Source organism: Molossus molossus, unplaced genomic scaffold, assembly GCF_014108415.1.
Source record: "Molossus molossus isolate mMolMol1 unplaced genomic scaffold, mMolMol1.p scaffold_m16_p_2, whole genome shotgun sequence".
Taxonomy (NCBI): Eukaryota; Metazoa; Chordata; class Mammalia; order Chiroptera; family Molossidae; genus Molossus; species Molossus molossus.
The window spans coordinates 113,333,630-113,357,381 of record NW_023425355.1 but is presented as its reverse complement, the minus strand read 5'-3'; the positions used below and the strand labels follow the sequence as shown (position 1 = coordinate 113,357,381).

Sequence of the window (23,752 nt, the reverse complement as noted above, 5' to 3'; positions counted from 1 at the left end):
CAAAATATTAGCAAACAGGATCCAGCAATATATTAAAAAGATTATGTACCATAACCAAGTGGTATTTATTCCAAGAATCCAAGAAGGGTACAATATTTGCAAATCAATAAATGTGATACATCACATAAACAAAATAAAAGATAAAAATCACATGATCATATAAATGAATGCAGAAAAAGCATTTGACAAAATCCAACACCTATTTTTGATAAAAACTCTTATCATAGTGGGAATAGAGGGATCACACCTCAACATAATAAATGCCATATATGACTAACTTACAGCCAACATCATACTCAATAGACAAAAACTAAAAGCATTTCCCCTAAGAACAGGAACAAGACAGGGATGCCCAGTTTTTCCACTCTCATTCAACATAGTACTGGAGGTCCTAGCCACAGCGATCGGACAAGAAAAAAATAAAATGCATCCAAATTGGAAAGGAGGAAGTAAAACTATCATTATTCACAGACATGATATTGTACACAGACAACCCTAAGACTCCACCAAAACACTATTAGATTTAATAAATAGTTTGGCAACAGAGCAGGATACAAAATTAACACCCAGAAATCAATGGCATTTTTTTTCTTTATTGATTTTAGAGAGAAGGGAGAGAGAGAGCGATAGAAACATTGATGAAAGAGAACATCGATCGACCACCCCCTGCATGCCCCCCCCCCCCACTGGGGATTTGGCTCACAACCTGGGCATGTGCCCTGACCGGGAATCGAACCAAAGATTTCTTGGTGCATGGGTCAGTGCTCAACCAATGAGCCACACCAGCCAGGCTCAATGGCATTTTTATACACCAATAATGAACTATTAAAAAGAGACACTAAAAAAGCAATCCCATTTACCACTGTAACAACAAAAAATTAAGTAATTTAGGAATAAACTTAACCAAGGAGGTAAAAGACCTATACTCGGAAAACTAAAGGATGTTGAAAAAGGAGACAGAAGAAGATATAAACAAATGAATATATTCTGTTCATGGATTGGAAGAATTAACACCATTGAAATGTCCATACTACCCAAAGCAATCTATAGATACAATGCAATCCCTATTAAAATACATAAGACATATTTCACAGATCTAGAACAAATACTCCAAAAGTTTATATGGAACCAAAAAAGACCCCAAATAGCCATAGCAATTTTGAGAAAGAAGAACAAGTAGAAGGGATCTCACTAACAGATATCAGGTTATACTACAAAGCCAATGTAATAAAAACAGCCTGGTACTGGCACAAGAATAGGTATATACCTCAACAGAATAGAAGAGAGAACCCACAAATCAACCCAAGCCATTACACTCAATTAATATTTGACAAAGGAGGCAAGAGCATACAATAAAGTAAAGACAGTCTCTCCAATAAATGGTATTGGGAAATTGGAAAGGTACATGCAAAAAAAATGAAACTAGACCATCAACTTACACCATACACCAGAATAAACTCAAAATGGATAAAATATTTAAATGTTAGTCACGAAACCATAAAAACCCTAAGAGAAAACGTAGGCAGCAAGATTTCAAACATCTCATGTAGCAGAATTTTCACTGATACATTGCCCAGGGCAAGAGAAACAAAGAAAAAAAATAAACAAATGGGATTACACCAAACTAAAAAGCTTCTGCACAGCAAAATAAATCAATATCAAAATGAAGGAGGAACCCACTGTTTAGAACATATCTGCCAATGATACATCTGATAAGTGGTTAATATCCAAAATATATAAAGTACTCATACAACTCAATGAATGAAAGACAAACAATCCAATAAAAAAATGGGCAGAAGGCCCTGGCTGGTGTTGATCAGTGGTAAGAGCATCAGCCCATGCAACGATGGGTCACCAGTTTGATTCCTGGTTAAGGACACATATCTGGGGCACAGGATTCGTCCCTCTCACATTGATGTTTCTCTCTCTCTCCCCCCTCTTCCTTACACTCTCTCTGAAAATCAATAGAAAAAAATATCCTCAAGTGAGGATTAACGACAACAACAAAAATGGGCAGAGAATCTGAATAGACACTTCTCCAAAGAGGACAAATGGCCAAGAGACATATGAAAAAATGCTCAAAGTCACTAATCATCAGAGAGATGAAAATTCAAATAACAATGAGGTACCACCTCACACCTGCCAAAATGGCTAGCATCAATAAATCAACAAATAAGTGCTGGCAAGGATGTGGAGAAAAGGAAATACTAGCACACTGCTAGTGGGATTGCAGACTGGTACAGCCACTAGGGAAAACAGTATGGCATTTCCTCAAAAGATTAAAAATTGATCTACCATTTGACCCAGTGATCCCACTCCTAGAAATATATCCTAAGAATCCAGAAACACCAATCAGAAAGAATGTATGCATCCCCATGTTCACAGAAGCTCTACTCACAATAGTTAAGATCTGGAAACAGCTCAAGTGTCCATCAGTAAATGAGTAGATAAAAAAGCTGTGGTACATATACACAATGGAATGCTATGCAGCTATAAAAAAGGAGCTATTAACCTTTGCGATGGCATGGAAGGACCTGGAAAGTATTATGCTAAACAAAATAAGTCAGAGAAAGACAAGTATCACATGATCTCACTTATATGTGGAATCTAATGAACAAAATAAACTGATAAATACAATAGAAATGGAGGCATGGAAAAATGAAGCAGACTGATGAACTTTAGAGAGAACAGGGAGGGCAGGAGAGATTAACCAAAGAACTTACATGCATATGTGCATTACACGTGGATACAGACAATAGGGTGGCGAAGGCCTAGGGTGGGATGGGAACTGGGAGGAGGAGGGCAATGGGGGAAATAAGGAGGGACATCTGTAATACTCTCAACACTAAAGATTTTTAAAAAATAAATAAATAAAATAAAAGTATTATAGCCTGGCAGGTGTGGCTCAGTTGGCTGAGCGCCAGTTATCCCATGTGCCAGGAGGTTGTTGGTCCAATTCCTGGCCATGGCACATGTGTGGGTTGCAGGCTTGATCCCTGGTAAGTGGATGTGCAGGAGGTAGCCGACTGATGTTTCTAGCTCTCTCTCCCTTTCACTTCCTCTCTCTGAATTCAATAAAAACATATTAAAATGTATTATATATGTTGATTATGTGAGATTATTCTAAACTAGTGGTTCTCAACATGTGGGTCGCGACCCCTTTGGGGGTCGAATGATCCTTTCACAGGGGCCGCCTAAGACCATCGGAAAATGCATATTTCCAATGGTCTTAGGAACTGAGACATGGCTCCTCTATCCATCTCCAGGCAGACACGCCCACATACAACATGAGGAACTGTATTAAAGGGTCGCGGCATTAGGAAGATTGAGAACCACTGCTCTAAACTGTGATCTGAACAATTTTTTATAATTTATATGAAATATAATTAAAGTCCTCTGTAAAAGCACTTTCCTGTTTGTTTTATAAGTATCTAATTATTTTACAAGTGAGTAAATTAAAGAAAAATTACTCATTAAAAAGATAATTGCAAATTCAATGCCATATATTACTGTTGGAACAAAAACTTAGTTAAGATGATATATTAAGTTTAAGAAGATCAATAAAGATTCTATATTAATAAAGTCCAACCATTTTGCTTTGAATTAATGGCTCAGATGGAATTCAGCAAAAATATCTAACCTAAATTGTACAATATAAATAAATAATTTCCAAGGATTATTTTAGGAAGATACTTGTTACCGTCCTTTGAAGCCAAACTAAGAAGTATTTTCATAGAAGTGGTCTAAATAGATGCCAACATTATTACTTTCCCACCACATGACAATGTAATGTGATCTAGTAGATGAAATTCTATTCTGTAAATTTAAGGCAATTTAGATCCTGTGCCCAATCCTATCATGAACTACAACTTTAGGATCTTTCCACCTCATTTAAAAAAATATCTTCATTGTTGAAAGTATTAAAGATCAGGCTTCCCTTTCTGGCCCCCATTACCCCCATCCACCAGGCTACCATCCCGCTGCCCCAGGCCTTCACCATCCTATTGTTTGGGTCCATGGGCAATGCATATATGCACATAAACTCTTCCAGCTCCCTCTGCTCACCCCCACTCCACTTCCCTCTGAGATTCTTCAGTCTGTTCCATTTTCCATGCCTCTGGTTCTATTTTGTTCATGAGTTTATTTTATTCATTAGAGTCCACAACTAAGTGAGATCATGTGATATTTGTCTTTCTTTGAACGGCTTATTTCATTTAGTAACCACCTCATTTTTTTAAAATCCTCACCCAAGTATATGTTTTACTGATTTTAGAGAGAGGAGGGAGAAAGAGAAATATTGATGAGAGAGAGAAACACTGATTGGTTGCCTCCTGTTCCTGCAACCTAGGTATATATTTTCTGACAGGGAATCCAACCCACAACCTTTTGGTGGACAAGATGCCGCTCCAGCCAACTGAGCCAACTGGCCAGAGCTCTTTCCACCTCATTTTGCTTCCTTTTAAGATATGGACATAATGAAATTTGGGGAAGTTACATAAAACAACAGTATAATACTCACAAATCCTGTATATGGGTGTTTCCTAAATATACATTCTATGATTTTCCTTGTCTCAGTTCTGATTTTTCACATTTTGTACAATTAATTAATCTTCTGTATGCCCAAATGCAAATACAAAAGCTGTAATACAAAATCCTCTCTTTCAAAATTACAATCCTGAACAGTCCTATTTATTCTTTTTTATTTTATTTTTTGTGTGTGTACATTTATCTTCAGATAGAGCGTGAGAAAGAGAGGGGAGAAGAGAGAGAAACATCGATGTGAGAGAGAAACATCGACTGGTTGCCACCCACACGACCCTGACTGGGGCCAGGGGACAAACTGCAACCGAGTTACGTGCACTTAATGGGAACCGAACCCAGGACTCTCTCTGGTCTTCGGACTGACGCTCTAACCACTGAGCAAAACTGGCCAGGGCCAGGCCTATTTATTCTTTATTATTAAATTTTTGAGGGTAACACAAATTGTGAAATCTATAATCTCTAAGAATACTCTTTCCTATGTACATAAGAAGCAATGACATTTTTTTAAAAGCCACAAACCACTCTAAATAGTATATGTCTACTACCACAAAATGTATTGAGTAAAATGGATGTTAGGCATAAAATAAAATTTGAAGAGGTTTTATTCACACATCACACACACACACACACACACACACACACACACCACTCCTAATACCAAACAATTAGTCTATCAGGGGCTCTTGGTAAAGTCATAAAAATAGACATAGAAGGCACATCACAACTCTCCAATTAGGGACGGAGCTTTAGTTAGTGATTTGTTCACCTAACTTTATTAAAGCTGATATTTTAAATAACAGTTCATTTCTAGTATGTTCTAGTATGAAGGAAATAATTTTTTCAGGAACTCTACATTTATATTGCCTCTAGTCAACTTAGAGTAATTTTGATGGTTTTCTTCCTTTTAACCTGGGATCAAAAATATAATCCAGGTGTCTGGGGGGGGGGGGAGGAGAAACATATGTAAAACAATAATTTATATAAATATATATAAAATCTAAAAGTAGTTTTTTAAAAAGAAAGAAAAAATACTAAATGTATAACATTTAATAGTAAAAACAGTTCAGCGAACCAGTCTCAATATTTTTACATTTTGCAGAAACAACCTACTCACTATGGGGCTACTCAGACCACTGAAAGAACATCCCAACCTTGAGGGTAAACAAGAATGGGAACTGGACAATAAGCTCAAATTTCCTGTTTATTTGTTATTGGTTAATCCTCACCCAAGGATATTTTTCCTCTGATTTTTTAATAGAGTGGAACGGAGGGAGAGAGAAAAAAAAAGAGAAAGGAAGAGACAGAAACATCAATGTGAGAGTGACACATCATGTGGTTGCTTCTGCAGGTCTGGGATCGAACCTGCAATCCAAGTATGTGCCCTTGACCTGGAATCGAACCTAAGACCCTTCAGTTTTCGGGCTGATGCTCTAACCACTGAACCAAACCAGCCAGGGCATCCAGTTTCATTTTTAAGCTACAACAGGATCAGCAAGCTATAGTCCAAGGGCAAATCTAAACCATTACCTATTTTTGTAAATAAAGTTTTACTGGTACACAGCCACACTCATTTGTTCTCATATGGCCGTCTTCATGCTTCAATGGCATAGCTAAATAGCTGTGACAGACGTTATATGGGCCACAAAACCTAAAATATTTACTGTTAGTTTACAGATAGTTTGCCAACTCTTGGTCTATAATACCCCAAATTGTTGAAAATCACTACAAATATGCCCATGAGATAAAAGGTTGGCAACCAACTCATAAAATTTGCTTTAATTTATGTCCCATTTATGTGTTGAACAGACTCTATAGGCAAACTCTGATAGTACTCATCTGACTAAAAGCATTCAAACCCTCGTTCATACACTGCTGGTGGAAATATAAAATGGTGCAGCCAATTTGGAAAACAGTCTGGCATTCCTCAAAAAGTTACAATTTGACCAAACAATTCTACTCCTATGTATATACCCAAGAGAAAAACATATGTCCACACAATAACTTGTACATGAATGTCCACTCAAATGGCCCATCAACTGATAAACAAATGTGGTATATCCACACAGTGGAATATTATTGGGTCTTAGAAAGGAATAAAGTACTGAAACATCTACAACATGAATGAACCTTGAAAACATTATGCTTAGAGAAAAAAAGTCACCTATATGAAATGTCCAGAATAGGCACATCTATAGAGACAGAAAGTAGATTAGTTGTTACCTATGTCTAGGGAGGGATAGGAGGTAAGAACTAAAGTATACAGGGTTTCTTTCTGGGGTGATAAACATGTCCAAAATTTTATTATGGTGATGGCTGCATGACTCCATAAACACACTAAAAACACTGAATTGTACTCTTCAAATGGCTGAATTTTATGGTACATGAATTACATCTCAAGGCTGTTACCAAAATAGGTATTCTATTAATCAGTTAAAACATACAAAATCAGAATATTAAAGTCTTATAGTTAGGAATACACTTTAAAAAAAATCCAGTCTCTGCTCATACTAAGTGACAAACAGTAAAACAGTATTGCAGAACAGGTGTATAGATGGGTCACATATACCCCCAGGTGTCCCTTTTCCTCAGTTTTCTCATTTGTAAAATGGGTTAGGGGTGATTTCCTCAAAGGGAAGGGTTGGAGCCAAGTTTGAATTAGAAAAACATAAAAAATTTAACACCTTGGCCAGCAGATAATGAGCACTGAAGCCACAGAATTTGAGAACCAAAAAGAAGAGGAAAAAAACAAAAGAACTCCTAAAGTTGTCCCTGAAAATTTTAACTTTATATGTATTATTTGAATCTCTTATATATATTACCTGTGTCACTAAAACTAAAATAGAAGCTGTGAACCTAAAACTGTTCTAAAACGGTTTATTCATTAAAATATAAAATAGGATAAACAATTTTTAAAACTTTCTTAAGATTCCTTTATTTTCTCTACCTATATTTCTCTACTCCTTTTTCTAAATTAGGAAACAGGACTGAAAAGACTAAATTAGTTACCCAAGAAAAAGACCAACAAATAATTTAAGCCTCACATCCTCTGTAAAGATATCTCCAACTTCCTTCTACTTGGTGGTCCTAGTCTATGGATTGCTCACTTAACACATTCTGTCAACAACTCCTGAGTACTTATAATGTATCAGTTACCAAGTTATGCCAAGAATAGTGGGTGAAGAAGTCAGATATGGCCCTGGCCTTAACAGGATTTAAGGTCTAGTTGAATTAGATATGAACTATTTGTTAACTTCTCCCATTGACAGAGGGATTTCTTGAAGCTAGGTAACTGAAGTATTTTGTGAATAGTATTAATGGCAATTAAAATAACAGCAACCTTTAGACATTTTATATAGATCACATTATTGAATTCTCACAACATCCCTTCAAGGTATATACTATTATCCTCATTTTACAGATAAAGAAATTGAGGCTCAGAGAGGTTAGCTAATTTGCCCAGGGCCACACAGCTAGAAATTAATGCATAAATGAACAAATAAGAAGATGGTGGCATAGGTAAATGCGGTATTGCGTCCTCCCACAACCACATCAAAGTTACAACTAAACTACAGAACAACCATAATTCAAAACTGTCTGCAATCAAGCTGAATGGAAGTCCTACAACTACGAAATTAAAGAAATAGCCACATCAAGACTGGTAGGAGGGGTGGAGGCCCAATGGGCTGGTCCTACACCCACATGTGGCGGATAAAAATTAGGAGGATACCTCGGCTGGAAAGGTCTTCCCTGAGGACTCAGGAGTCTCCATCACACACCAGGAGCTCAGCTCTGGGTTCCAGTGCCAGGAAGAGAAGTCCCCATAACTTTTGGCTGGAAAAACCAGTGGGAACTGAGGCTAAGAGACGCTGAGGCTTCTGGAGCCCCAGGCAGCTCCTCTTAAAGGGCCCGTGCACAGACCTACTGGGACCCGCACCCTCCAGGCTCCAGCTTGGGGGAGGCAGCTTGAAAGGCACCAGAGACATACAGGGAAGAACTGAGCTGTTTGGCATTGGAGCGAGGGCTGGAGAGGGGGCTTTCTCCTGGACAGATGTGCTGTCAGAGGCCTTTGTTCCTTTGGTGAGCCCTCCCCTGGGGCTGCAGACAGCTGCCAAATCTGGGACTCCAGCAACCTGGCTCACACTGTTTGCCCCGCCCTGGTGATTCCCTGAGGCCCTGCCCCACCCAACTTTCAGGCCCACCCAAGCTGTTGCCAGTTGCTTTACCATAGGATTGGCCTGTTTTGGATCCTGCTTCAAGTTTTCCTAAATTCTTTCAAACAAGCAGCATCTGGTCTCAGATAACCCCATACCTCTCATTAAGTAATACATAAAAACAAACACAGGGAGGCAGCCAAAATGAGGAGATGAAGAAACAGGTCCCAAATGAAAGAACGGAACAAAACTCCAGGAAAAGAACTAAGCGAAATAGAGATAAGCAACCTAACAGATGCAGAGTTCAAAACACTGTTTATAAGGATGCTCAATGAACTTAGTGAGAACCTCAGTGAACTTAGTGAGGGCCTCAAGAGCATAAAAAAGGACCAGTCAGAAATGAAAGAGGCACTAACTGAAATAAAGAATAATTTACACAGATTCAATAGTAGAGTAGGTAAAGCCAAGAGGCAAACCATCGATTTGGAATATACGGAAGCAAAAAACACCCAATCAGAACAGCAAAAAGAAAAAAGAATTCAAAAAAACGAGGATAGTGTAAGGAGCCTCTGGGACAACTTCAAGCGTGCTAACATTTGCATCTCGGGGGTGCCAGAAGGAGAAGAGAGAGAACAAAAAATCAAAAACCTATTTGAAACAATAATGGCAGAAAATTTCCTTAACTTGGTGAAGGAAATAGACATACTAGTCCAGGAAGCACAGAGAGTTCTTCTAAACAAGATGAATCCCAAGAGACCCACACCAGACACATCATCATCAAAATGCAAAAGGTTCAAGACAAAGAGAGAATCTTAAAAGCAGCAAGAGAAAAGCAGCTTGTTACCTACAAGGGAGTTCCCATAAGACTGTCAGCTGATTTCTCAAAAGAAACTTTGCAGGCCAGAAGGGAGTGGCAAGAAATATTCAGAGCGACGAAAAGCAAGAATCTACAAGCAAGATTACTCCATCCTGCAAAGCTGTCGTCCCAGAGACGTGGAAATAGGGTACAGACTGACAATCCCCAGAAGAGGGGGTGAGGGGAGAGAAATAAACCACAAAACTTATATGTATGTATGCATAACCAATGGACATGGACAACAAAGCTGGGAACAGGGCGGGTAGGAAGGGAGAGGAGGGTGTCAATGGGGAGAAAAGGAGAAACATCTGTAACAAAAATAAATAAATAAATAAATAAATAAATAAATAAATAAATAAAAGTTGTCATTTAGAATCGATGGCCATATCAAGAGCTTCCCAGACAAGGAAAACCTGAAGGAGTTCATCAGCACCAAACCATTATTATATGAAATGTTGAAGGGTCGAGTCTTCTTGAGAAAAAAAGATTTGAAAAAATGAACAAACAAAATGGCAATGAATATATATCTATCAACAATTGATTCTACAAAGAAAATGAACAAGCAGAACAGAAACATTATCATAGATACAGAGAACATTTTGTTGGTTGCCATATGGGAGGGGGCTTGGGTGAATGGGTGAAAAGGTGAAGGGATTAAGAAGTACAAATTGGTTGTTAGACCGACAAACCTCAAAGAGAAGGGGGTTTGGGGGTGCGAAGAAATGAACCAAAGAACTTATATGCATATATGCATAACCAATGGACACAGACAACAGTGTGGGGAAAGGCAGGAGGGGGGCGGGAGTGGGGAGGAGGGGATCAATAGGGGAAAAATGAGGAACATCTGTAAGATATTCAACAATAAAGATAAGTTAAAAAAATCCATAAGGAAAATTAAAAAATTAAAAAAAGAACAAATACATGTTAACACCACTAACAATTTCATGCAGGGGGTAGAAAAGAATGATCATTTCACCATATCATTTATGTAATAGAGCCTGTATTTAAGCACTGAGAAAGTGCACATTTGGAAATTATTGAAACTTGTTTACATAGCTGCCAAAAGTAATTTGAGTATCTCAGAGACATCCTAGAAACAACAACAACAAAAAATACTTATGCTGTGCTTTACAATCACTAATCCATGAAAATGACTTATGAAATAGCTATCATTCCTTTAATAAATAAGGAGAAAATGGCCACGCTGTGCACAAAGGTTACCAGATCACATCGTAGGGCTGACTTACAAGCTACAAAGCAATGTTGATCCATATGTTTGGGGAAAGTACATACCAAGGGCAAGCAGAAAGGCCAAAACTATACGAAGTTTCCTAAAAACACGAATTAGATTCTATAAAACAACAGTGGTATAATGGTAATCTGCATATTATAGCAGGGCTAGAGACGCCTGAAATTGAATAACATCAAGAGTGTTTAAAAAAACATTAAATCTGAACTTGGTTAAATTGTAATATGTTCATCATATATTAAAACACACCAAAATACTCTAAACTCAGAGTTAAAATTAAAAGGCTGATACAGACTCAACACAGTATATATTTAATATTATTAAACCTCACCAAAAGAGGGGGACAATCATCATTCCTACTTGTAAACAATTCAAATATTCAAAAACAATGATAACAAAGCAAAAAATGTATATTAAAAGACATAAAAAGATTGGAAAAAGAATGTGCAACAGTCCAGTAAGAGAACACAAGATGTTGAAATGAAATAATATGTACTTAGATACAAAAATAAAATTGGCTTAGATGCAATAAAGTAGTAAGTTTTATTGTGAATGGATGTGGACAACTATAAAAAAAAAAGCCAATGGCCCTGGCTGGTTTGGCTCAGAGAGTCTTGGGTTCGGTTCCCACTAAGGGCGTGTACCTCGGTTGCAGTTTGTCCTCAGCCCCGGTTGGGGTCGTGTGGGTGGCAGCCACTCGATGTGTCTCTCTCACATTGATGTTTCTGTCTCTCTTCCTCCCTCTCTCCCGCTCTGTCTAAAGATAAAAATGTCCTTGGGTGAGGATAAAATAAATAAAAAATAAATAAAAAATACAATAAAAGGCCAATGAACGAATTTCATTGAGGGGAGGGTAGGAAGGATGTGAAAAGGGAGGAGAGTACTATACTTATCCAACTGGGTCCAAAAACCTGAGGCAAGGAAGAATTCTGCTCCCCATAGGGGAAGGATTAAAGAAAATAAAAAGGTTTGAGAAATATGAAGAACTTAAAGTATCTAAAATGTTCTTTGTCACTTCATTAAAGGTTTCCATTTAATTGAAATTAGATGTTTAAAACAAAAAGAAAGAAAAAGAAGATTATGCACAAAGCTCTGGAATCATAAAGACCTACTCTTAGGAATACCAAATGGTTTTACCTAAAAGCTAGACATCATAATCTGCAAAATACAATTATAGTGAAAAAATAATCTTCTTTTTTTTTAACCCTAAATACGTTGGTGTTGAAAAAGATTTACAGAGATAGTATATTACCAATATCCACAGAAATGAAGTCAGATCCTTGCTTTTCAGTCACACTGTAAACTGAATGTTAAACATTACATTCATCTTGATAGACACTTGAAAAGTCTCTCTGTTATAGACAAGCCTTTCCTTGGTCCTCAGTCAGAGTGTGCTGGCATTTTACATTATTGATCCTCCCCACTTTGAAACATCTGTGATGCTGAGCTATCCTGATTCTTCTAACTCTGAGTTAGGCTCCAAACTCCCAGCTGTCAACCCCCAAGAACTCATTCACTCATAGTTTCACTTCCACATAGATGATTCCCAAATCTTCACTGTCATTCCAGATCTCTCACCCAAACTCCAATCAGACATTTCCAGAAATGTCCACTTAGAAACAGGCTTGAACTCAATTCAAAGGCCAAATACCAATCCATACCATGGAATACTGGGCAGCAGTTTAAAAGGAGATAGAGTTAGACAGATAAATAGATGGATATAGAAAGGTCATTAAATACACTATTTTTCATTCAAAAATGAATATGTAGTATAGTGTACAAATATGATTCCATTCTGTTTTTTAAATAAAAACCTTAGAAAGGTATACAAAAACTGGACAATGGTTACCTCTGGAGAATAGGGCTATAGATGGTGGGAGAATGGAATATTTATAATTTATTTCATAAAAACTAGTTAATTGACAAAGAGAAAGTAACAGAAAAAAAGTCAAATAGCTTTAGAACTGAATCCTTGATATAAAAAATCAAAGAGAGACTCTTACTCTACTGACTTGGGGTCTATGACCAATCATGCTACAGCACCATAATGGCCATCAGGTAATTACATTTTATGCAGTTGAAAGAAGGGACACCAAGAGACTGGGTAGCCCGAGGAGGAACAGAGGGCAGGTATAGCACCTTGAACCCTGTAGTATAAATCCAAAACCACAGGTGGTAGTTTTACAGTTTGCAACGCCAGTTGCAATTAAAAAATAAAACCCAAGTGTGACAGCTTCACACCCCATCAGTTTGTGTGCTGGGGTCAGGTACCTGCTCTGCAGCAGTAATTCAGCCACTTGATTATTTAGGTGTGCAGTGCTGGCCGACAGCTGAGATGCTTACAACTCAGCAGCTGTGGTTTAGGACATGGTTTTCAGAGTCATAGAGAACAATTTCACTATTTTTATAACAGAATACAGAAATAACTACCCTGTGGAAACCACCCTACCCCATTCCCAACAAACACCTATCTCTGAAACCTCATTACTTCTGGTTTGGCAAGTTAGGGGTCATTAATTAACTAGTCTGTCCACTGGGGCAGGGAAATTGGAAGGACAAACTTGGATTATCAAAGGGGTTGAGAAAGCTCCAAAACAAGTTATATTTTGGATGAAGGGCCAGTATGCTATATTTCCATTGCTAAACAATGCATAGACTTACTAGTTTGGTGGCAAATGCTGACATTTCTTTAAAGAGAAATACCAAAAGAAAAATGAAATTGACGAAACAATGAATAGTAGTCTGGAACCTCTACTGAAGAGGTAAAAAATTTAACTAGAAAATCAAAGAATTAAAATTTGCAGAAAATAAACTCTGAAGACACATGCCTTACTTTAAGGAAAGTCAATGCAGCATTAAATAGATGGATTAAAAAAAACATTTTTATTGGTTTTTAGACAGAAAGAAGGGAGAGGGAGAGAGAAAGGGAAACAATGTCAGAGTAGAACAGCTGCCTCCTGCACGTGTGCCCCCCCCCCCCCCCCCCGGGGATTGAGTCTGTAACCTTTTGGTGCACAGGATGATGCCCAACCAACAGAACCACACTGGCCAGGGTAAAATAAGTGAATTTTAGAACCAGTTGTAATTCCATGTGATCTTTGGCAAGTTACTCACACATCTCTGAATCTCAGATTTTTTTTCTATAAAATGAGTACAAGTAGAGGAGATAATACATGCAAAACACCTAATATGAGAAGGCATACATGTCAATTCCCCTTGTGAAGTAGGCATTAAGTTACACAGATATTTTTCTTTTAAACAAGCTCATGTCAAAATTCCTTTATTTATGTACTTAAAAAATTTTTTTTCCTTTATTGATTTCAGAGAGAGAGGAAGTGAGAGGGAGAGAGAGATAGAAACACTGATGAAGCCCTGGCCGGTTTGGCTCAGCGGTTAGAGCATCGGCCTGTGGTCCAGAGAGACCGGGGTTCAGTTCCGGTTAAGGGCATGTACCTCGGTTGCAGTTTGTCCTCGGTCCTGGTTGGGTCGTGCGGGTGACAACCACTCGATGTGTCTCTTTCACATGGATGTTTCTCTCTCTCTCTCCCTCCCACTCTATCTGAACAAAATATGGAAAAATGTCCTCGGGTGAGGATTAAAAGAAAAAGAAAAAGAAACACTGATGAGAGAGAACATCGATTGGCTGCCTCCTGCATGACCCCCACTGGGGATCAGGCCCACAACCCCGCATGTGTCCTGGCTGGGTATTGAACCAGCAACCTCTTGGTGCATGGGTCGATGCTCAACCACTGAGCCACACCGGCCGGACTCAAAGTTCCTTTAAACAGTGTTTCTGCCGCATTTAAAATGTGAAAATATTTACGAAAAAGCACTAATTCAAGAACAATTTCAAAAAGTAAGGTATACCTGCTTCTTTTTTTTTAAATCCTCACCTGAGGACATTTTTGCATTTATCTTAAGATAGAGCAGGAGGGAGAGAGGGAGGAAGAGAAAGAGAGAGAAACATCTTTGTGACAGAGACCATCAACTGGTTGCCACCCACACAATCCGGGGGCCGGGGCAGGACACACTACAACCCAGGCATGTGCCCTTAGGGGGAACCAAACCCGGGTCTCTGTGGTCCGTGGGCCGAAGCTCTAACCGCTGAGCCAAACCAGCCAGGGCTATACTTGCTTGTTTAATTTCTTGAGTAGAGCTACAACTAGAAATGGCAAACTAATTTTCAATTTAAAGAAAACATTCAGGAACACAATTTAAGGAACATGAGAGATAATTTGCCAGATGAAACTGTTGCAGATACAAGGAAAAAATGGAGGGGAGTGAACTGCACATGTCAAGGATGAAGACGCATGTCACAGTCATGCAAGGTAAGGGAGTCACAGGAAGTATTTATGAAGACAATGTGCAAACCACACTTCCAGAAACTCCAAGTCCTAAGTTAGTCTGCAAAAATCAGACATGACAAAACTCAGAGAAGGTTGTGCAAATTCAGAAAAACAACTGAGTAGCTCAGTTCCATCCAAAATGCTCCCAGAATCAAACTCCATTACCAGGATCAACACTGCTTACCTACTCCTGATAAGGCCTGGGTGTGTAGGAATTCACACCCTATGTTTAATAGGTTTTACTCTGTAGAACTTCTGTTTAACCCCCACAGCTTGGATCTTTCTGGGCCACCAGCAGGTTAGTTGGTGATTATGTTTCTTTTACCTTGTTACGTGATTGTCACTTGTCTTCTCATTTCTGGACAATTCCTAGTTCCTTCAGGCTCACAATTGACCTTTTCCTAACATTAAAATCTAGTATACTGCCCGGCCGGTGTGGCACAGTGGATTGAGCACTGTCCCATGGACTAAGAGGTCCTGGTTTGATTCTGGGTCAGAGCACATGTTGGGGTTTTGGGCTTGATCAATGTTTGTCCCTCTCTCTTTTCCTCTCTCTCTCTAAAAAAAAAATCAATGAAAACATTAAAAAACCTAGTTTAATTATAATGTTTAAATAAAATTTCCAGAAAAGATGTTCCAACATAATGTAATATCCTCCCCTGGTACTATAAAATTTGGTACTAGAAAACCAAATCAGTGGGCCAACTAATATATACGAAAGCCTTAGTAATTAGTACAAATAGTAAAGCTGAATTTTTCTCTATGTTAAATTACATATTTACATATTATCAATCCAGTATTTACACAGCGGTTGCATTTAACTCAATTCTCTGGTAAATAGCATTATTGGAACCATAAGTATGGGCTTTAAAGTATATAAGCAACTTAACCATACTCTTAAGTGAGTGTATGTGCAAACACAATCCATACTAAACAGATACATTTATTAATATTGAATTGAGTCATTCTAGTGTGTAGCCATCATCAACTGTTATTGAAGCAATTCTTGTTCTGTGCTGTTCCAAACATCAGATAATCACCATGCTATCATTAGATGAGTGTCATGAATCAATGTGAATCTTAAAAGACCCGAGGAATTAAAGTCAAACATAGGCTAAAACAAAATTCTTAACATAACAAGGCTCAAAAACACAGAGTAGAGAAAATAAAACTCATGTTTTGTTCTTTTGGCTTCAACACCTCCTCCAAAAACGTTCATTCCACCTTTTAAAAACTGTAAGCCTCTGAAAAGCCCATCCTGAAATATTTCATACACAAACCAATGACTCTCAGTTGTAGCTGCACATTGGAATCATTTAGAGAACTTTTAAAAAATTATTAATGACCAGGACCCATTCCCAGAGATTCTGATTTCATTGCTCTGACATAGGGACATGGCCATTGATCTTTCTAAAAAGTTCCCCTGGTAATTCCAATATGCAGCCAGGTGGAGAACCACTACTTTAAACTAATACAGCCTTTTCTGACAATAATCACTCTGAGGTTGATAAATAGGCTTTTTGCCTTTTAATGAGATTTTATTAAAACTACTAAATTCATTCCATAGCTAATAAATTAATGACTGTTACATTCCAGGCACTGTTTTAAGTAACGGAGAAAGATGTGCAAGATATGTCCCCTGCCCTCAAGAAGCTCCCTATTAGCTAGGTAGAGAGACCCATAAATAAGTAACTGTAATTAAATATGATAAGCAGTCTTGAGGTGTAAGCAAATACAGCATGCTTCACAAATACAGCATGCCTTACATGTCATCCTTGAGTCAGGGTCACGGTGCAGCATTCCAATTTTAGTATGTGTCCTACCAAAGCAGGAAAGTAAGAAGTAACAAGTTACTGAATACCCAGGCAAATATTCAGTTTACACAAGATGAAACAGTGTGCATTTTGCTATTCTCTTTCACAGAAACTGCTGTACTATGAAGGGAGTCATTTCTATGTTTTAATTCGGATGAATCATTTTACAATTTCCTGATCTGTTTTTCCTGATTTTGTAAAAATATTATGTAATTAATATGTAAAAATATTACTGATTTTACACTTACCAATAAAACTATAAACTGCAAAAGATACAGTAAATGGCCATGAAAAGAATTAGCCTATTACCTATATTTGCATAATACCTTTCCTTTTCAGTGATTGCTACATTTGCTAAGACCAAGTTTTGGGACTATGATAAGGTCCCATCTTGGAGATTTCAGTTGCTTTGAAGGGTGTTAGACAGGAAATGTTATGGAAACAATAGGCATTCAAAGGAGCTTTTGTAAGACTTTCAAAAATAAGAAACATGGGGAAAGAGTTTAAAATTTAAAAAAGAGATAGCATATTTTCAATATTTATAAGGAATCAGGCACATGATTCCTTTGAAGACAGTGGATGAGAGTGGTGAGGTAGGGGAGTGAGTGGGTGGTCAGCTAATCTTGAAAAGTGAAATCTATTTTAAAGTACCCTGGTGAAAATTCATACCTATTAAGACCTAGGGGTCAAAACCAACTTGTGATACTAATTTGGCATAAAAGAAAATCATAATTCCAGAGAGCTTGGATAGAAATCAACAAAAAGCTTTTCAGTACAAATGAACATCTTCAGACCTTTCTGTTTAAATCTAAAGTTGAATAAATTCTAAGATAAAATATATGCTGGCAAGGTCCCTGCAAGAAAATCTCAAGTGAATTTCAATTTCCAGATCAATATATGCTGAGACATTTATGGCAAAAATCTTCACAGTACAAGGAACACTATCATTACATTCTTTACCAAGAAGGCTACTGTGAATTCATTATTTCATGGAATGACATCAATAGTACTGACGAAGTCAGATTTTGTAGGATCTGAATGAGATTTCACATTCAAATAGTTAAGGTAGCCACAGAGTACCTATAACTTCAAAATTAGCTTGCTTTCCTTCCTCCTTTATGCAGCTCTGAAGCAACACAAGAGATGAATTTAGTCCTATCAGAAGTGTTTCCTGAAAATAGTCTATCAATTGTAAGTCAGCAGAATATTGATTGTGCTAATGTGATGCTGATCACTTCTTTTCACTATCCAAAGAGTGATATCACCACTCTTCCAGACCTTAAGGAATCAGAACTAGTAACTAACATTGATTCAATGATGGCTATATTCTGTCATTACAATATAATTAACATTTTAATCTCACAGTTTCCAATTATGACTCGGTTGGCTCATTTAAATAAAGTATAACTAAGACATAACAAACATCATTCACTCACACACATATACAATCATTTTGGGGTTTTGGGGAAACACCTAATTCACCTTTACTAGGTGTTAAGAATGAAGAAACCAAAGGGATTTCTTTTTACATATTTGCCTCTCTAAAATTGTGCTATTCACACAGGGCTATTGGGCACTTTAAATGTGGCTAGTCCAACAGAGAAACTGAATTTTGAATTTTATTTAGTTTCAATTTATTTTAAATTTAAATTTAGAAAGAGATATGTGATTCCATTATTGGAAAACTTTTACCTACGCTGGAACAACTTGGGTACGTGAATCTACTTTTGCAAATGCAAATTTTATGAAACCTAAAAACAGATCAAGTATTTCCTCTGAAAATGTAGCTTAGTGTCAGAATTGAGATGTGTTAGTGTAAAATACATATTGGATTTCAAAGACAGTATGAAAGAAAGGCTGTAAAATATCTCATTAATAATTTCTATACTGATTACATGTTGAAATGATTAAGTGTGGATCTATGGGGTTAAAGAAAATATTTTATTAAAATTAATTGCACTTATTTCTTTTTAATCTTTTAAATGTGGCTACTGGAAAATGTACACATGTAAATTTACATATGTAAAATTACATATATGGCTTGAATTCTTTATCTTTTGGACAGTGCTGCTCTAGAGCAATTCCACAATCACTTCAGCAGGGGCATATTTGGAGCTTCTAGTAGACAGGCTGGTCATGTAACAAACAATAGGGGCAAGGAGTAACATGTCGTCTTATCAATTGAGTCTGAGGAAAGTATGTAGCAAGCTCTACCCACAATCATTATGTGAGGAAACACTGTAATACCTTCACATGGAAGGAAAAAAAAATGAGTTATCAGCACTTAAACAAATGGAAATCCAGCACTGCAGACAACTTAAAAGAAAAAGAGCCAACTGCTCTAAGGTCTTGGTTTCATTTCCCAACTGCAGACCTTAAAATAGACAATAAAGCACCACTTCCAAAAAGAGGTAAAATATTTCAATGGTAGCTATCTAGCAATCAATAAATAAGCTAAAATTGCTCTTAAATCTTATCTCCTCAACTTCCAAAGCCACAGAATACACACTGAACTAGGAAATAACTTCAGATCGCCAGCATTTCCCTCACAAGCAGATTAGCAGGATTGTGCACTTGGAATACTGTTTGACAAGAATGAAAAGGAAACTATTCAAAACAGATTTAAGGAATGGACAATTAGATGAGGAACTGCAGATTTAATTCTCAATCAGCACTGTGATTAATCTGATTCCCTGTTTTTCCCTAGTGTAATTATACAACACAGATGAAAGGATGAGCATTTGGACTGTCAATTCTATATTCTAGACTAGCTCCGTGACTCAAAGCAGACGGCTCCACCACGCTAACCACCATCCCAACAAGAGTGGAGGGAAGCCTCGAACACTGATTTAACAGTCATTGCATAACGAGGCATTAAAAATTCCGATCCCCCCAACTCTTTCCACGTTTGTCTACACCAGGTGAGGAATTTGCTGAAACTGAATGCATCCCGTCTTGAATGACCCCCTCCAATCCGGGCATGGGGTGAACACAAAGGCATCTATCTAATATCCTGTACAATAGACACACACCCCACAATTAAAAACCCTGGACGTTCTTTCTCTTTCCCTCCACCCAAGCAAAAGAAATGCAAGCTGCTCTTTTCGTTAATGGTCTACGGTACACGCAAGGTAACAATAACCCCAACTGTTCCCAGGAAGCAAGTATAAAATCGGTACGGCCACACGTCCCTTTGCAACCGTCAGATAAAATGCAGACAGCAGATTTCAACCGGCTCCACGCCTCGCGGGGTGGCGGTCCTCAGCTCGTTGGCCTCCACCGATCGCTGGGAATCCCCCAGACCCCAGCCAGGCAACAGATCCAGGTACACGTCTATAAATACCCTGGGGTGAGGACTACAAGGGCGGGGGAGGGGATGGAGAGCAGGGGTCAGGCTCCGAGCGGGTACGGGTGCGGCAGAACCCGGGCATCACTGAAATGCATTTTCCCACACCCCGTTCCCTCGCATGGAGACTCACTTGCCGATCACCTCGCACAGCTCGTACACATCTTCGAACAGCACGTCGTCGTCGGCCATGGTCCGGAGGGGACAGCGGCCGCAGCGTGGAGGGCTCCGAAAACTGGGGTGGGGGCGCCAAAGAGCTCAGTGCCCGGCCCCTGGCTCGCCTCCTCCCCTCAGGACCCACGAGCCCTCGATGCTGAGGACGCTCGAGTGGGGCTGCGAGGCCCGAAGACTGCGGCGCCTTCCTCTGCGGGCGACCACCCCGGCGCGGGCGGCGGGGCCGGGGCGCGGGAGTGAGGGCGGCCCGGGCCCGGCGCCGCCCGCCCGCCCGCCCGCTGCCTCTCGCGCTGCTCGGGCCGCGCTGCCCGGCGTGTGGATCCTCAGGGACCGCGCGGCGCCCCGCTCTCGGCTGGTCAGCCCCCCGCGGGCCGCGAGGTCGCGACCGCTCCCTCTGCCGAGGCTGGCTCTGGCGTGGCGCGGGGCAGCTCTGGCTACAGGGGGGGCCGCGGCAGGACCATGGAGGGAGGATTGCCGCTGAGGGAGGTGGCGGCGGCAGATCCGCGCTGGGGACCAGGAGGCGGCGGCAGAGACGTTCCCTCCTCCTCCTCCTCCCGCTGCCGCCGCCCGCCTGGGAGTGGGAGGGGGCTTCGCGGGACTGGCTCTCCGCGCAGGCGGGAGCCGCGGCCGCCGTCTTCAGCTCCTCCTCCTCCTCTGCCTGAGCCCGGGACTAGCTCTTGAGCCTCGCGCATCCGCCTCGCGCACACACGCCCTCCTCCCGCTATAGCCGCGCGGCCTCCAGACCCTCAGGCACCGCCCACTCCAGCCCGTCGGGAGGCGGTGGCCCAGGGAAAGGGAATGGGGCTGAGTGGCGCATGCGCGCGCAGCCGGACACGTCACGGCGAACGGGCGGGCGCCCGGGATCTTGAAGGGGTGGGGAGTTGGCCCGCGGGGTGTTCGGGCGGCAGCTGCTTAGGTGGGGGTTGGTTGGGGTCCTCACCTCCGCGACCAAGCCGCGGAAGGAACCGGGGGACAAAAGGTCCACGACTGGACGCACGATTTTGGCTATCTGCAGCGAGAGGCCCGGAACCCCAAACGCTCCCCCCCATACACACCCTTCTTTTGTAACCGCAGGAAGCTTTTCCCAGTTTTTGCTGGGAAAGAGTCCTGATGAATGGGAAAGCTAGAAGAAAGGTGGGGAGGTTGTCACTCCAGACCGTGCTAGGCGGCGGATGCCTTTAGTGCCACTGTCATTCTTTAATGACAACTAGGGCTGGGGAAAGGTGTTCGTCCACCTACAAGTAAAGACCAAACAAAAACTGTCCAGGAAGGTGTGCAACAACAAATGGCAATTTATACAGACAGCTCCGCCCGCATTCTACTCAAACTCAACAAATATCTATCCAGCACCTGCCCCGCTGCTACAGACAGCCTAGAGAGACGTCAGGAAGGCAGGGACGTAGACTTTAAGCCCCTTTGTATATTGCCCCCATCCCCCAGGTCCTACTCTGCTCGCTACTCCCAATAACTGTTAGACAATTCAGGATAAAAATACTAGAGGGAGTGTGCACAGTATCAGCCTGGGAGTGAGGTTCTGGGTGTTGCCGCTATGCTAGGTTGTATTCAATATGAAAATTTTTGTTCGACTGAGCATGTGCGGAATGAGCCAACGCCATCAGACAGGTATATGCCTCAGTTGAGGACCAATAAAAAAAAGTCTTTGTTCCTTTGCACATCAGAAGTGCCCAATTAGTTCATAAGTCAGCTTCTAGAAATCATTTGGTAAAATTCTCAGTGTGGTAATTTAAAAAGAAAGAAAGAAAGAAAAAAGATAGTATTTACCAAAGTGTATGGGGTGGGTAGAGATCCACCGCCTATTTTCTATTCAGAAACATTTTGTGCAAACCCTTGACCACTCCCTCAAGAAGCCCAGAGATTTGCCAGTGTTAAGGACTTGAGTACCAAACCCTTTAGAAATGCAAATCAGAGGGAAAATATAATTTTATGAGAAGGTTTTCTTCCTTTCCCAAGGAACTTGTGCATTCTTTAGAGAAGGGAGCTTTAGAGCCTGAGAAACATCGCCTCCATTGAGGGTCCCACAGTTCCAAGTCACTCACCCCAAGTGGGTATGTCCACCTGGTACCTAATGAATAGGGCATCATTCCATTCTGCCCTGAAGTGCACAGTGACCCTCACAAATCACCTAGTCAGCTTCACTTCCTCTCCCCAGCCCCATTCTGAGTTATGCCAAGGCTTGTTGACTTCATTTTGGAGTTATTTTCCACAGAGGCCTATGTTCAGAGGTAGATAAGGATAATTATAAAAATAAAAAGTGGAGTTGAATAAAAAGAATCACTGCAAAGATAGGTTTGCACTCTGCTCATGGAATCACCACCTGTTTAGATATGGAAAGAGCCTTAGAGGTCAGCCAGTCCAGCTCATCATTTACAGATGAGCCACTCTGCCCCAAGAGCCACTCTGCCCCTCCACCATGAGGTGGCAGCTCTGGATTTGAGGTGGGATTGTAACCATCTCACCTGGAGAGATGGGTCCTGATTAATTAAACTAATAAATACAGCCTCCTTGCCACAATAAATGGCCTAGCTCGATCAGCTCTTGGCAGTCCCTGGTCAATGGCCTTGATTGATTCCAGGTCTTTCAATCATCACAAAGCTCAGGATTTTCCCTTCCTTGAATGGAAAATACTCTTTCTCCCCACCCCCTCAACCCCCCAGCACCACACTGACCTTGAATAAAGAGGCATGTAACCTCAATTGCTGCCATTAGACATCTTGCAGTCATGAGGGTAGTCAGACCTAAGATGAAGGTGGAACTGAAAGGCAGCAGGGTGGAGATTTCTTCAATGACATTATCAATCTCTTGTTTAGCCAACTTTTGACACTTTCCTGTCATATAAAGAAATTAATTTCCTTATTGTTTAAGCCATTTTGAGTTGAGTTTTCTGTTACTTTCAAAGAATGCATCCTACAAATGGTACAGCAGATGAGAAAATGAAGTCAGAGACAACTATATGTTCATAATCACATATTTAGCCGAACATCTAATCTGAACCTAGACCTCCCAGCTCCCAGTATGGTATTTAGTCATAGAGAAGTTATTTGCAATACACATTCCTCAGAACTTGTACCATGCATTGTGGTTAGAGGTGGCCCCTCTGTGCTTCTGCAATTAAAATGACCAAACCTTTTAAATGAAGATAATTCTTCTCTGGGTTTCTTCCAAAACAAACAAACAAACAAACAAACAATACTTTTCCAACAAATAAGCATAACTATAAATGATCAAGTGTCAATAATTTAGTTCTGTTTTAGTT

General features: G+C 40.1%; 1 protein-coding gene across 7 annotated transcripts in view; it reads right to left on the bottom strand.

The window, feature by feature from the left end:
* The window catches only part of CASK (calcium/calmodulin dependent serine protein kinase), a 440,186-nt gene extending 419,509 nt beyond the window's left edge, over nt 1–20,677 (bottom strand). For 6 of the 7 annotated variants that reach the window (XM_036270436.1, XM_036270433.1, XM_036270434.1 and 3 more), the window contains exon 1: nt 20,438–20,563. In XM_036270436.1, the coding sequence (XP_036126329.1) occupies nt 20,438–20,496 (59 nt within the window). In that variant the 5' untranslated portion in view covers nt 20,497–20,563. Of the gene's footprint in view, nt 1–20,437 lie in introns of all 7 variants that reach the window. The other variant, XM_036270439.1, reaches the window with a different exon arrangement.
* Nucleotides 20,678–23,752: the final 3,075 nt, after the last annotated feature.